At 38.4% G+C, this 13,227-nt stretch overlaps 1 protein-coding gene and 1 long non-coding RNA gene across 3 annotated transcripts in view; one reads left to right on the top strand and one right to left on the bottom strand.

The window, feature by feature from the left end:
• Positions 1–5,181, bottom strand: part of DCUN1D5 (defective in cullin neddylation 1 domain containing 5) — a 44,040-nt gene extending 38,859 nt beyond the window's left edge. For both annotated transcript variants that reach the window (XM_066247667.1, XM_066247665.1), the window contains exons 1-2: positions 4,797–5,181; positions 2,411–2,502 (exon numbers count right to left, since the gene is read on the bottom strand). In XM_066247667.1, coding sequence (XP_066103764.1) covers positions 2,411–2,502; positions 4,797–4,882 — 178 coding nt within the window. In that variant the 5' untranslated portion in view covers positions 4,883–5,181. The remainder of the gene's footprint in view (positions 1–2,410; positions 2,503–4,796) is intronic.
• A 51-nt stretch (positions 5,182–5,232) lies between these two features.
• LOC136320493 (uncharacterized) overlaps positions 5,233–13,227 on the top strand; it is a 38,680-nt gene continuing 30,685 nt past the window's right edge. The window contains exon 1 of the long non-coding RNA XR_010728346.1: positions 5,233–5,398. This is a non-coding gene — a long non-coding RNA (uncharacterized lncRNA). The remainder of the gene's footprint in view (positions 5,399–13,227) is intronic.

Here is a 13,227-nt window from a genome sequence, read left to right as displayed (position 1 = left end):
TAACTTACTATTATATTCCCAGCACGTGTCACAGTGCCGAGTACACAAGGGCTCAATAAATATTTATTGAATATTTCATTTATTTAATAAATTTATTGAATTTATTAAATAAATTCATTTATTGAATTATTCCATAAATGACAGAAGATAAGTTAACCTCAAGTGTACTTACTAATAGTTTCTTTGAAAAGGAAAATTAGTTGCCACATAGTTTTTTTTTTTAAATAAACACTATGAAACAGTAGTAGTTAAAAGCATAAAATCCAGTCAGAATGACCTAGTTTGAATTATGGCTCTTGTCATTGTATGATCTTAAGCAAATTACCTAATCTAAGCATCAGTTTTCTCATCTATAAAACAGGAATAACAGTGTCTACTTAACAGAATGGTCATTAGGAACAATTATGTAATGAGCATAATTTTTGAAATAAAGATAGCAATTAGGCTGGCTATGAAAAATGCTAATATAGGAAATAAATGTTCAACTAAATATAATCTTATGCTACATAAGAAAGTCGCTAGCAAAGGTAAAACAAGTAAACATGAAAGAAAAAAATGAGTAATTTTACTATATCTAGCAACTTTTGTAAGTAAAATAAGATGAGTGACCTTTTGATTCTGTATCATACATAACAATAAAACTGGCATTTTGAATAATGGGTCAACTTTTTAAATGGAGATCAGTAATAAAATGAATTCCCTTTACTTAATTTGGGTTAGTGGCTGTCTTGGGATGCCAATGATATAGCAGTTTTTCTGGTCTAGAAAAAGCCTGTCTTGTTACTACAGAATTTTTAAATTACCAGTATACTTTTGAGATCACTCAGCAGATTCCAACAGTGAAGTGACTGCACCCCACCCTCATAGTCCTACAGTTAGCCTAAACTTACCATATTTCCCCATGTAGAAGATGCATCTTTTTTTTTTGAAAAATTTGGAATCTAAAACTGGCTATCTTAAAAAGTCGTTGTAGATTTTTTTACTTTTATTTCCCACTTTTTCGTGCTTGTTTTTGCACTCATTGCTGAAGGCAGTGATTCGTCATCAGACACAGATGAGGACAAGCTAATAGATGGGAGTTTTGACAGTAATGAGGAGTTGTATGAATTTTATGATGAATAAAACTTGAGTTCAATAACTATACATTTTTTTTTTCAAATTTCGGGCCCCAATATTAAAATGCGTCTTAGACACAGGAAAATACAGTATATCTCAAGTTGAGAGTACACTTGAAGCTCTAACTTGATTATACTACATATAATACAATGACTGCATACACATTGTTTTAATTTAAATAAACAATCTCAGAATGATAATGACAAAGGAGCAGGAAAAAACAGGGAGGCAGGTAAGAGAAAGGAAACAGGGGAGAAAAGAGCTTTAAAATCAAGTATCTAAAAATCAAAAGCATTCTCATGGAAAATAATAGTAATAAATGGGAAACAAGTGGGTTTTTTTCATATACAGGTAGTCCCAGGGTTATGAACAAGATAGGTTCTGTAGGTTTGAAAATGTTTTAAGTATTTATATGCTCAGAAAGGTAAAAATAAATACTATGTTAAGCATCTGTTAAACATCTAAGTTGCATTTAATAGGTAAATGTACCTGTTACAGCTTACATACAAATTCAACTCAAGAACAAACCTACAGAACCCATCTCGTTCATAACCCTGGGGCTGCTGTATTTGCCTAACTCTTCAGCTTCATCCCTGGCTTTGACTTTCACCCCAACCTAGGCCAAAAGCTTTATATCCAACATTACAGGATTTAGTTTAAGCTTCCTCAAGAAGCCTTTCTTGATATTTTCAAAGCTGAGTTATATGTTCCTCCTGGGAAATTTCACACTGCATCTTCCACACAACATTTATCACATTGCATTAATATCATTGTTTATTTTTAATTTATTATTGCAGCTCTCATAGAAGTCAGTGGCTCAACAGCAATTACTAAAGAGTGTGTTGTGCAATAATATGTCAGAGTTTTAAATCTTTTGCTATGTCTCCCAAAATTTTCAGAAAATGTCAGTTGGTGATTCAGAAAAATTTCAGAGGAATATTGAAAAGAAAAATAAGAACTATGTATAGTATAAAATGTTTTATGACATACTCTGTTTTCCAATATACGAACTTACTTTAGCCAATGGATGTAAACCATTAAGTAAAACTGTTTACAAATTGTATTAATAATAAATGAGTTTCACTCCCTCACTAAATTATACTAAATTATACATTTAAAGACAGCCTGAATGGGCACCAAACTCTTGGCCTACCCAACAGTCCTCAACTTTGACCCTGATCCCAGCACACAGACTAACACATGGCAGGCCTGAAATAAATAATTTGTTAAATGAATGAACCAAAAAAAAGTTTTAAAGCATGTGACTGATATCTTCTTATATTAATTTCATTACCTGCATACTCATAAAACCAAGCCAGGCACTTCTTGCTTGAAAAATGTTCCTCTCCACTTATTAGTCTAGCAGGGGGTTGGGATCTGCAATAGCTTAGAAAACACACAAATGCCTAAGAATTTTATCATCTCAACTTTTAGTGAAAAGCTAAGTTCAATATGAACTATGTCAATTCAAACTAACGAGGTATAAGTATTTTACTTTTACAGTTGGTGTTATGGGAAAAAATTAGAGTTGTTAAGTATTAGCAATTTGATACAGTAGTCTATACATAAAAATTTGTGGCTAATAAAACCCAAATTCTATTTTGCTCACTATCAAATTCCAAAAGTATCAACAAAAATTATTTCTCTAGATTTCAAAAGACCACACAGAACTGCAACCTAATGATCTCAATGTAGGACTAGTAATTGGGAAGTAAAGCTTTATAATGGTACTTCTGAACAGCACGGAAATTATATTCATGTATAATAGATACACATTTGAAAATAAAATCTTACAAAGTATATTTTGATAGTTAATTCATCAATATTTTACAATAAAGCTATATATTTACAGTTGTTGATCATCTACAAAGCTTATATATATATTTAAAAGCTTATATATATATATTTAAGTATATATATTTAAAAGTAAAAGATTATTTAGGACCTAAAGGTACAAATTCTACAGATTAAAAAACAAAAAATACCTAAAAGATAACATTTGTACAATTGTGCCAAAGCTGTTTAATCCTACTCTGTTTATCTTTTCCATAAAGTCATTTAAAGTTGGAAAGTTCATAAATGGCCATTAGGAGGATATAATGAACTTCAGAGAACCCTTTCTCCAGGAGCTCAAATAGTTAACACTATCACAACGACATAGAAATGCTTTAACTTCTGCAGCTGAGTAATGTAATGTAAAATAAGGGAGCCATTTTTAAAAGTTCAAGTTGATAGAGCAAAATATCACCTGAGTGCTAATAATGACTGCTCAGCTCCTTAAAGTGCTTAAATAATTTTGATACACTATATATACTTAAAGTACCTACAAGTTAGAGTAGCACAAACTATCTAAATGTTTCATAAAAATTTGACCTAGAGTAGTAACCATGTCAAATTCTAGTGTGAGTTACTAAGAGGTCATCTTTCACAGTAATAGCCCAAGTATACTTAGGCTCTGTTTTCCCAAATAGTGTAATGAAGCCAAAGAAAAAAACTGAACCAATTACCAAAAGGAAGATGCAGACTAATTTCCTACCTCACATTTTAAGCAGATTTCTAAGGAGAATTCTATCATTATTTCCTCTTTATAATGCTGGCTATGGTCTTCTTTTAATGGTAGCACCTGAAGCTATCATATCAAGTGCCAACCATAGATACAATCAAAGACCTTCCATAAGGAGATTTATAAAACCCACTTCTCACACCTAAATTGTAATAATATTTAGCAGCATACAATATTGCCCTGATGCCTCAATGACATGTTACAATGGGATCAAAGATCTGTAACTACAACCCTGCTTTGTTTTCTTTTTCTCCAAGAGGATACAGAGTACAATAGCTCTCAATTATTAATATTTATATTGAAAACTAACAGCATCCTGAATGCTAGAAAACAAAACGCCATGCCAGGCCTTCCCAATTCAGCACACAAGGACTTGGAGCAGGTGGAAATACTATACTTCCAGAAAATGGGGCTCCTGCGATTTAAAAGGCCACTTGCTGGGATCCTCCGGATTAGACCACTAAATTTGGAGACCAATTGCAAAATGGGGAGCTTTCCTTTCTATCATTCCCATGGCAGATGTCAGGTCGATTTCTCACGTTCTGTTCCTTTCTTCACATGCTACAAAGAAACTCTAGAAGTAACCCTTCCGCGAATCTGTTTGGGAAGAAGGAGGAGGAGGGGTGAAGGGAGGAGGGGTGAAGGAGTAGGGGTGAAGGGGTAGGAGTGAAAGGAGTAGGGATGAAAGGAGTAGGGGTGAAGGCGTAGGGGTGAAAGGAGTAGGGGTGAAGGGGTAGAGGTGAAAGGAGGAGGGGTGAAGGGAGTAGGGGTGAAAGGAGTAGGGGTGAAAGGGTAGGAGTGAAAGGAGTAGGGGTGAAGGGGTAGGGTAAAGAGCGCAATTACAAACGCGCATTCCTGCTCCCCACCCTCCAGGGCACCGAGGCTCTAACGTGGGGTGACTCTGCTATCCCTCCACAGGCGCCAGGGCACACACGCAGCGAACACGAGGTGGAGTCCGGAGCAGAGACTCGCGGGGTGCTAAGCCTACCACGTAGGTTTATCCGAGGGGGAGGGGGTCATCTCTCCCCAGCTCGAGCCTCGGGGACCCGGCCCACCTCCTCCTTCTCTAGCCTTCCAGCCAAGAGGAAAGACTGAAGGGTGGGGGGGAAGGTGGTACCTGGAGATTTTACACTTTTTGAGGCCTCCGTCTTCCGCTACTGCCGCTGCCACCCCTGAGGACTTTCTCTTCTTCTTTACTGGCATCTTCCGCCCTCCCCGGCAGGACAGGCAGGGGAGCCGGGGAAGGGGGTCGCTGTCCGCTGAAGACTCCTCAGGGCTGGCACCCGGTTCCCAGAGACAGCCGCAAGCGTAAGAGCAAAGTCTCCAGCCCGCACTGCAGCGGCCCAGCCCGGTCTCCGGCTCGTCTTTCACTGCTCGGGGCAGGGGATCACTTCTGGCCGATGGACACTGCGGCTTGGCCACACGGGGAAGGAAGAGCGCGGACAGCGGGACACCCCTACCAGTCTCAGACTCCCAGAGCAAAAGACTCAATCTGACCCGGATGCGTCTTGCAAGGGCCGGAAGTGACGCAACGCAAGGGGGTGGGGGTCGCTGGGAGGAGCGTGGTCCTTGTTGCAACTAGCTAGTGGTCTCCCAGGTTGAACGGTGCTACGTACCCGTGTGGCATGAAGAAAACCGGCTTTGTTGACCATGAACCTCCTCTGGAGGTTCAGGATATCTTGGTCTTTCTCACGAAACATCCACCTCAATCTAATGCTGGTAAGTCACCTTGAAGAAATGTTTTATAAAACCACTAATGCTCTACAGTTGACCTTAAAAATAACCTGGTAAACCAAGTTTTTCACTTCTGAGCGCTTGCATTCTGTAACCTTACCATTGTTACTTCTTAAATGCACATTTTCCGTATGGGCTGGCGGTCAGTCCCCATTCGCACCTTTTCTTCATAATCCCTGATCTCTTTCCCTTATTAAAACTTAGCTTTACCACTTCTCACTTCTCAGATAAGAGACAGTAAGTAGTAGGTGAGCGCTGACCTAGAAGAGAGGAATTTGGGAAATATTTCTAAAGGTTCTTCCCCCAAACTTTATTACCCACCTCACTCCACCTTCACTTCAGTGAAAATATTGTTTATACATAAGGGTCGTTGTATGTAAAAGATTATGTAGTAGAAAGTCACTTTAGTTAACATATATGTAAACTAAGTTCACATTTGTAAACCGAAATATAATTGTGCCTATTTATTTATTTGAATTTATTGGGGTGATATTGGTTAATAAAATTATATAGGTTTTTAGGTGTACAATTGAATTCTATACTACATCATCTGTACATTGCACTGTGTTCATCACCCCAGGTCAAGTCTCTTTCCATAATCATTTATCCCTTTACCCTCTACAGGCGTCCCCAAACTATGGCCCATGGGCCGCATGCGGCTCCCTGCTGCACTTCTGGAAGGGGCACCTCTTTCATTGGTGGTCAGTGAGAGGAGCACTGTATGTGGTGGCCCTCCAGCGGTCTGTGGGACAGTGAACTGGCCCCCTGTGTAAAAAGTTTGGGGCCCCCTGCTTACCTCCCCCTCCCCCTACCCCACTTTTCCTCTTGTAATCACCATACTATTGTCTGAGGGTTTTTTTCATTTGCTTAATTCCTTCACCTTTTTCACCCAGCACCCAACCCCCTTCACCTCTGACAGCTGATGATCTGTTCTCTGCATCTATGAGTCTGTTTCTATATTGTTAGTTTATTTTGTTCATCAGATTCCACATATAAGTGAAATTATATGGTCCTTGTCTTTCTTTGAGAGGCTTCACACTTAGCATAATACTCTCCAGGTCCATCCATGCTGTCACAAAAGATAAGGTTTCCTTTTTTATGGCTGAGCAGTATTGTATTGTATAAAAGTACTACAGCTTTTTATCCACTCATCTACTGATGGGCAATTGGGCTGCTTCCAAATCTTCACTACTGTAAATAACGCTGCAGTGAAGATGGGGTGCATATACTCTTTCGAATTAGTGTTTGGTTTCTTTGGATATATTCCCAGAAGAGTAATTGCTGGGTCATAATGCAGTTACATTTTTAATTTTTTGAGGCACTCCATACTGCTTCCCACAGTAGCTACACCAATCTGCATTCCTACCAACAGTGCACTAGGGTTCCTTTTTCTTTACATCCTTGCCAACATTATTTTGTTGATTTATTGATGATAGCCATTCTGACAGGTGTGAGGTGATATCTCCTAATGGTTTTAATTTACATTTCTCTGCTGATTAGTGATGTTGAACATTTTTTTCATATATCTACTGACCATCTGTATGCCTTCTTTGTAGAATTATTAAGGTCCTTTGCCCATTTCTTAATTGGATTATTTTTAGTGTTGAATTTTAAAGCTCTTTAAATTTATTAATAGCCCATGTGTTTCTGGTGAGAGGACCTCCACCTTGTCGCTCTCATGTGGCCAATCGGAATATCCTATTTGCTTAATGGCATTATTGGTTCAGAATGACATATGATTCAAACCAGGCCAATCAATACCAATGACGTGAAACTGAACCATTAGGAAGTAACTTATTGTCTTTGGACTTGAACATGAGAGGATGTGGAGAATGAAGCCAAAACTCAAAAGAGACCAGAATCAAGCAGAAAGACAAAACATTAGTATGTGATTTTATGATATAGGGCCTAAATCTATGATATGCCCTGTTACATGAGTCATTAAAAATATTTTGCTTATGCAATTCTGTTACCTACAACAAAAAGAATGTTGTTCCTGAATGCTATAATCCTTCAACTCAATTAAAAATGCATGAGGCCAAAACATCAAATCTGAGTAAGCTCAAGTCTCTAAAACAATATCATCTGCAAGTAGGGAGAGAAGAACATGTTAACTCAGTGCAATCAGCAAGATCTATTCTAGACTGTCAGAAAATCTACAGGAAACATTACCCGAATTCTGCAACAAATTATTAGAAAGACAGAGAGAAGAAAAATTTAAAGAATACATCAAGCATTTTCCATATGTGATTCTTATATAAATCTTGGTCAAACAATTTGAACAATACTATTATGACATTTATAGGACAACTGGAAATTTGAACACTACCTGAATATTTGATGAAATTCTAGAACAAGCAAACTCACCTATAGAACAGAGTGTCAGCATTGCTTGGGGACTGGGACGGAGTGGTGATGTGGGGAAGGCTGACTGTAAAGAGGCACAAGGGAACTATTTTGGGTAATAGACATTGTCTATGTCTTGAGTGAGTTAGAGGTGTACGTACTTGTCAAAGCTCATTGAACTGTAAAATTAACGATATATGCCTTTATTATATGAATATTATTCCTCAGCAAAGTTGATATAAAAAGGGCCACCCCCCATAAAAAGACACTATTAGAAATAGCAACGCTTATATTTTCAAGAAGTGAGATATAAAAGCAAATATCCCTTTTCACAAATAGAATAAAAGAAATGGAATAAAAATCTAAATGATGAAGACAGAGACCTCAGAGGACAGTGTTCAAGGGATATCCTTCCAGAGAGCAGAACTAAGGCTGAATCGAGGGGCAAGGAACCTTCCTTATGCCTGTCTAGCAGGATACCAGCATTGCTTTGGCCTAGTGACTATTGTGTATCTTCCATTCTTTTCTAAATAGAAATATTTACTGTGGTTATTGTGTCCCTTCTCCACTGTTGTTTATTATATGAGTGGAGAGCAGATAATTGTCTCTTAGTTCGTAGACCACTGGACCGTAAAGAGCCACTTCTAGACCTGAAGAAGAAGACTACCACACCTGGAGATTCTGGAGATTCAGCTGAATGCAGTGACTGGATAGGAGCCTACTTACACCTGTAGAATTCTCTGGAAAAAATAGAAAAGTTTGGGTCTATGTATGGTATTCATTCTTTCAGTCTGTTATTCAAACAATATTTAATGATCACTTAAAATAAACCAGGAACGGTTTTTGGTTTAGAGAGATAAAAGGCAGGTGTGCTGCTGCATTCGTGAAGTTTACAGTGTAAAGGTAGAAGCATACGCAGCCCATTTGCATTTGAGAGAACGTTATGAACAAAGAATAGGGTCAATTATCTGCTTATTAATGACAGTAAAGGGATGTTTATTTCCATAGTCATGTAGGTTATTTTCTTTATTGCTATCTCTGATTATTACCTACTGCCACCACGACACCTTCATTCTCAAAACGGAGTATTCCATGATCCCAATTACTCTCAGAGAAGGGGCATATTGACAGTATCACTGCCTGTGAGCAGTATAGAAATGTCTAGTCATGGGGTTTTAATCTCATCGGCTGCTCATCAACACAATACTATGTTATTTTCCATCAAGAAGGCATCTATAATGAAGAAAGAAACTGACAGAGGACTGTAGTTCTTTGATGTATAGAACTTTTAAATGAAAGTAATGGAAAGAAAAAGGGGGGATGAAGCATTTACTTTAAGCAGAAACATGTGTTCTGGCTTATTTCACTTAGCATAATAATCTCCAGGTCCATCCATGCTATTACAAAAGGCAAGATTTCCTTTTTTATGGCTGAGTAGTATTCCATAAGCCAAACAGAAAGAGACAAATATCATATGGGCTCACTTATATGGAATCTAATGAACAAAGTGAACTGAGGAACAGAATAGAGGCAGAGGCGGGGTCACAGGGGCCAGAGGGACAGCTGTCAGAGGGAAGAGGGATGAGAGAATAGGATCAGAGAAGGTAAAGGGATTAATGGAATAATATATACATAACAGAGATACAAATAACAGGACAGCAAATCCCAGAGGGAGTTAGGAGGAGGGTGTCAAAGGGGGAATAAATAAGGACATGGAGTGGGGGGGGTGAGGGTGTTATATTCAGTGGGACACTTGAATCCATGTAAATACAATAAATTAAAATTAATAAAAATTTTTATAAAAAGAAACTCATGTGTTCTGGTTTCAGATCCAAAGAAGATACTCAGTGACTTTAGGTGGCAAGACACATAACTTCCTTTATCTTTTGTCTATCCTACTGTTACAGAGGAAGATGTAGAAAAAACAAATTATATCCATCTACAATGGCCATGGACATATATTTATACCAGATAGGGCAGAGGCAGGAAGACTGAGACTGAGCCATAATTTTGTTATCTGTTTGATATATTGGTTATATACGGTATATATTAGGTTTTTGGTATAGAATAAAACTATGAAAAAGATCTTTTAAAATAGTATCTGTATCTAAGCAGCCAAATATAGTGCTCTAAAATGTAGTTTATATATTCTATACATAGTTTATATTTTCTTAACACCCCTTTGAATTAGAGCCTTATCACTTGCCCGAAAAACATGCAACACAGAAGAAATACTTTCCATACATTAACAATCATGTAGGTCAAAATTTTGTAAAATGTTTCCAGATACATAAACCCTGAGAAAGAAAACTGTAAGAGAATAGCAGAAATGGGATGTTACAACAGGACTTTCTGTTTTAGAGCATTAGTGAAGCCCACGGGGATTCCTGGTGTTTTAGAGAGGCTCAACAGTGAAGAACTATGTAACACATGCCACGTGCTAGAGAAGAACTCCTGCAGCCTTACAATAGCTGTAGTTCACTCTGGGACCCAGACTGAGAGAGTAGCCACTCTTTGGAATATTACTTGTTATCATGATGAAGTGAAAGGAAAATATGGTGGACCCCATGCTGGCTGTTAAAGGTTCTAGCCTAGTGACACATCACTTCAGAAGGCATACACCTGAGGCTACACCTCCATTCATCAGGAAAGGAATGTATAATCCTCCTGCAGAGAGAGGTTCCAAATAAAGATACAGCCCACAACAGTATGGTATTGGGATGAAATTTTATTCAAGATCCAGGCAAGAATAAGCTCACAAAGCAGTTTTAAAGGGGCAATAGGAACAATTAGTTTCTGCTTATACCTCACATTGACACATTGTATTTTCCAAAGATGGTCACAATGTTCTCTCTCAACCCGCTTGTTCTTCTAGAACAGGGGTCGGGAACCTATGGCTCGCGATCCAGATGTGGCTCTTTTGATGGCTGCATCTGGTTCGCAGACAAATCTTTAATAATAATAAAAAAATAACGTTAAAAATATAAAACATTCTCATGAGTATTACAATCCATTTCCTACCGCTCATGTTCATGGTTGCGGGTGGCTGGAGCCAATCACAGCTGTCCTCTGGGACAACACCAAATTTTTATTAGATAATGCGTAACATACACGGGTTGTTGTATGGCTCTCATGGAATTACATTTTAAAATATGTGGCGTTCATAGCTCTCAGCCAAAAAGGTTCCTGACCCCTGTTCTAGAACCTTACCACTCCCACTCAATACATTGAGTGTAGTTAATAATTATCTTTATCATCATCCTATATCATCATTGGTTCATTGTGAGAAATGTACCATACTAATGTAAGATATTAATAATAAGGGAAGCTGGGTATGAAATATATGGGAACTTTCTGTACTAACATTGCAACTTTTCTGTAAATATAAAACTTGTAAATTAGCTTATTTTTAAAATGTCAAAGTGAACAGAATTAAAATTTAAAACATTAGAATGCAGGAAGAAATCATGTCAGCTACCTAAGTTGTCTTGGGAAGTGTTTGCCCATTCATTCATTCATTCATTCACTGTCATTCACTTATTCATTTATTTATTTGCTCATTCAATTGTTTGTTCAGTAAATCTTTACTGAGCACTACTATGTGCCACGCCAGTGCTGGGTGCTAGGGCGACAGCACGGGAGTCTCCTGGGGGACACAGGCTGGTGCAGCCAGGACAGAAGGAGGTGGAGGCCTGCGAGGAGGAAGCCCAGCATCCAGTTGGGGGTGCTTTGTAAGTGGCATTCAGCCTTCGGTGTTTTTGTGAAATGACAGATTTCTTTTCTCCTTTCCTTTGAAAGAAGTGTAAGAATGCAGCTGTCAGGTTTAGGAGTTTCTTTTCTCATCTCTACCCTTAGCAAAGGGTAGGTCCCCAAGCACAGTCAGCCATATTGAAATCTCAGGCTCATGTGCTGGAAATCATGGTGTGGTGCCTGGGCAGTCCCAGGCTTGGCCCATAGGTTCCCCACTGATCCCCCAAGGGGTCTCCTGCCCCCACAGAGTTAAGACCACTCGTCTTGAAGAAGGTTGTGTGAGGAGGGGCCTCCATAGAAATACCTCGGGCTGAGTGATCATGTGCCTTTGTAAAGGTCAGAATTCATAAAATTCTGGATGTGGGAAGTATTGTCTTGTATATCAAATGGCTAATAACAAAGCACTTTCAACTTGAAACCTTACCAGGAAGACTTAGAATTAGTGCTCAGGAGGGAAAATGTGTTAAGCTGAACAACTGATTTGTCTTCCACTGTGTGAATATGTACCCCAAATGAAGAAAAGTAGTTCACAAAATCAAATTGCTGGTGGCAGTACAGTGCATTGTGTTGACAACTTGCTGTAGGGAACTCAGGATGAGGGGTAGAGAAGACCAAAAGTGAGTGCAGGCAGTGTGTTTAGGTGTGTTCTTATAAGCATGTTCATAGTCTTATGTTTAGATGGGTGGTGTTTTTGTCACACTTTCCAAACACTATTGGAAAGATGACATAGTAGAAATAGTTTCTTAAAATGAGAACCATTATTAGACTGATGGATTTGCCTTTTTAAGTTTTGCAACCTTCAGTAAAACATCGTGTTACTCAGTTTTACTATCTGTATAATAAAATATATGCCTTATCTAGACATCACAACATAGTATTGTTGAAAAAATAGTAAATGTGAATGTGTTATCAAAACTGCTGAAGGGGTACATAACTATGTATCAGCTGAAGTCCTTGGGGTATACCATATAACAATCAAGTTCTTACAGTCTAGAAAGGGGACTTATTTTCGGTTGCACATAGAATCAAAGGATGGGAATGCAAAAAATAGTACATGAAAAAGGTGAGTTACTCTGTTTTCCATTCCCACCCACGTTCTGGTAATGGGGCTTTCCCTTCATATCACTGCTACCTTTATGGAATGTCAGTGACCCTGTCTTTATTTTCAGGGATCTCAACCAAGTTTTCAACCACTGAAAATAGGATTGTCTACACAGGGCAGTTTAAATGGGACTCAGCAAATTTTTAGGCCACGGTTAGCCCTTACTTCTTCCATAGATAACATATAGGCAGTTACTGAAGTCCCTCACTATTCAGCACAAAGCAGGTTAGTTCACATGACTGCAGCAGAGGCAATGATTTCTAGAAAGACAGTAAATGACTTGCAAATAGTCTCATTTACTTGGCACCTACACTGCTCTGGTCACTGGCAGTGGCACTATTGGTGTTTCTTGATGGCACTATTGGTTTGCTCTTCTCCATGTATCTGTGCAAATCTACTCTCTCATCTATAGGTTCCCAGAAATCTCTGCCAAATCTGAGCCCTGTCCAACTCTTGCACCCCTTCCTAGACAAGATGACCTTCAACTGTTACGGCATCAACTATGCTCTGCTCCTTTTAGGGCCTGTATTTTTAATTCGCAAGAGCTTTCTTGTCTCTAAAGAAAACATAGCTCATGAAAATAAAAAGATTTGGCTTTCAATTGTATTTGTTTTAA

The sequence above is a fragment of the Saccopteryx bilineata genome, chromosome 1 (genome assembly GCF_036850765.1).
Source record: "Saccopteryx bilineata isolate mSacBil1 chromosome 1, mSacBil1_pri_phased_curated, whole genome shotgun sequence".
NCBI classification, from domain to species: Eukaryota; Metazoa; Chordata; class Mammalia; order Chiroptera; family Emballonuridae; genus Saccopteryx; species Saccopteryx bilineata.
This window is presented reverse-complemented; position numbering and strand designations above follow the sequence as displayed.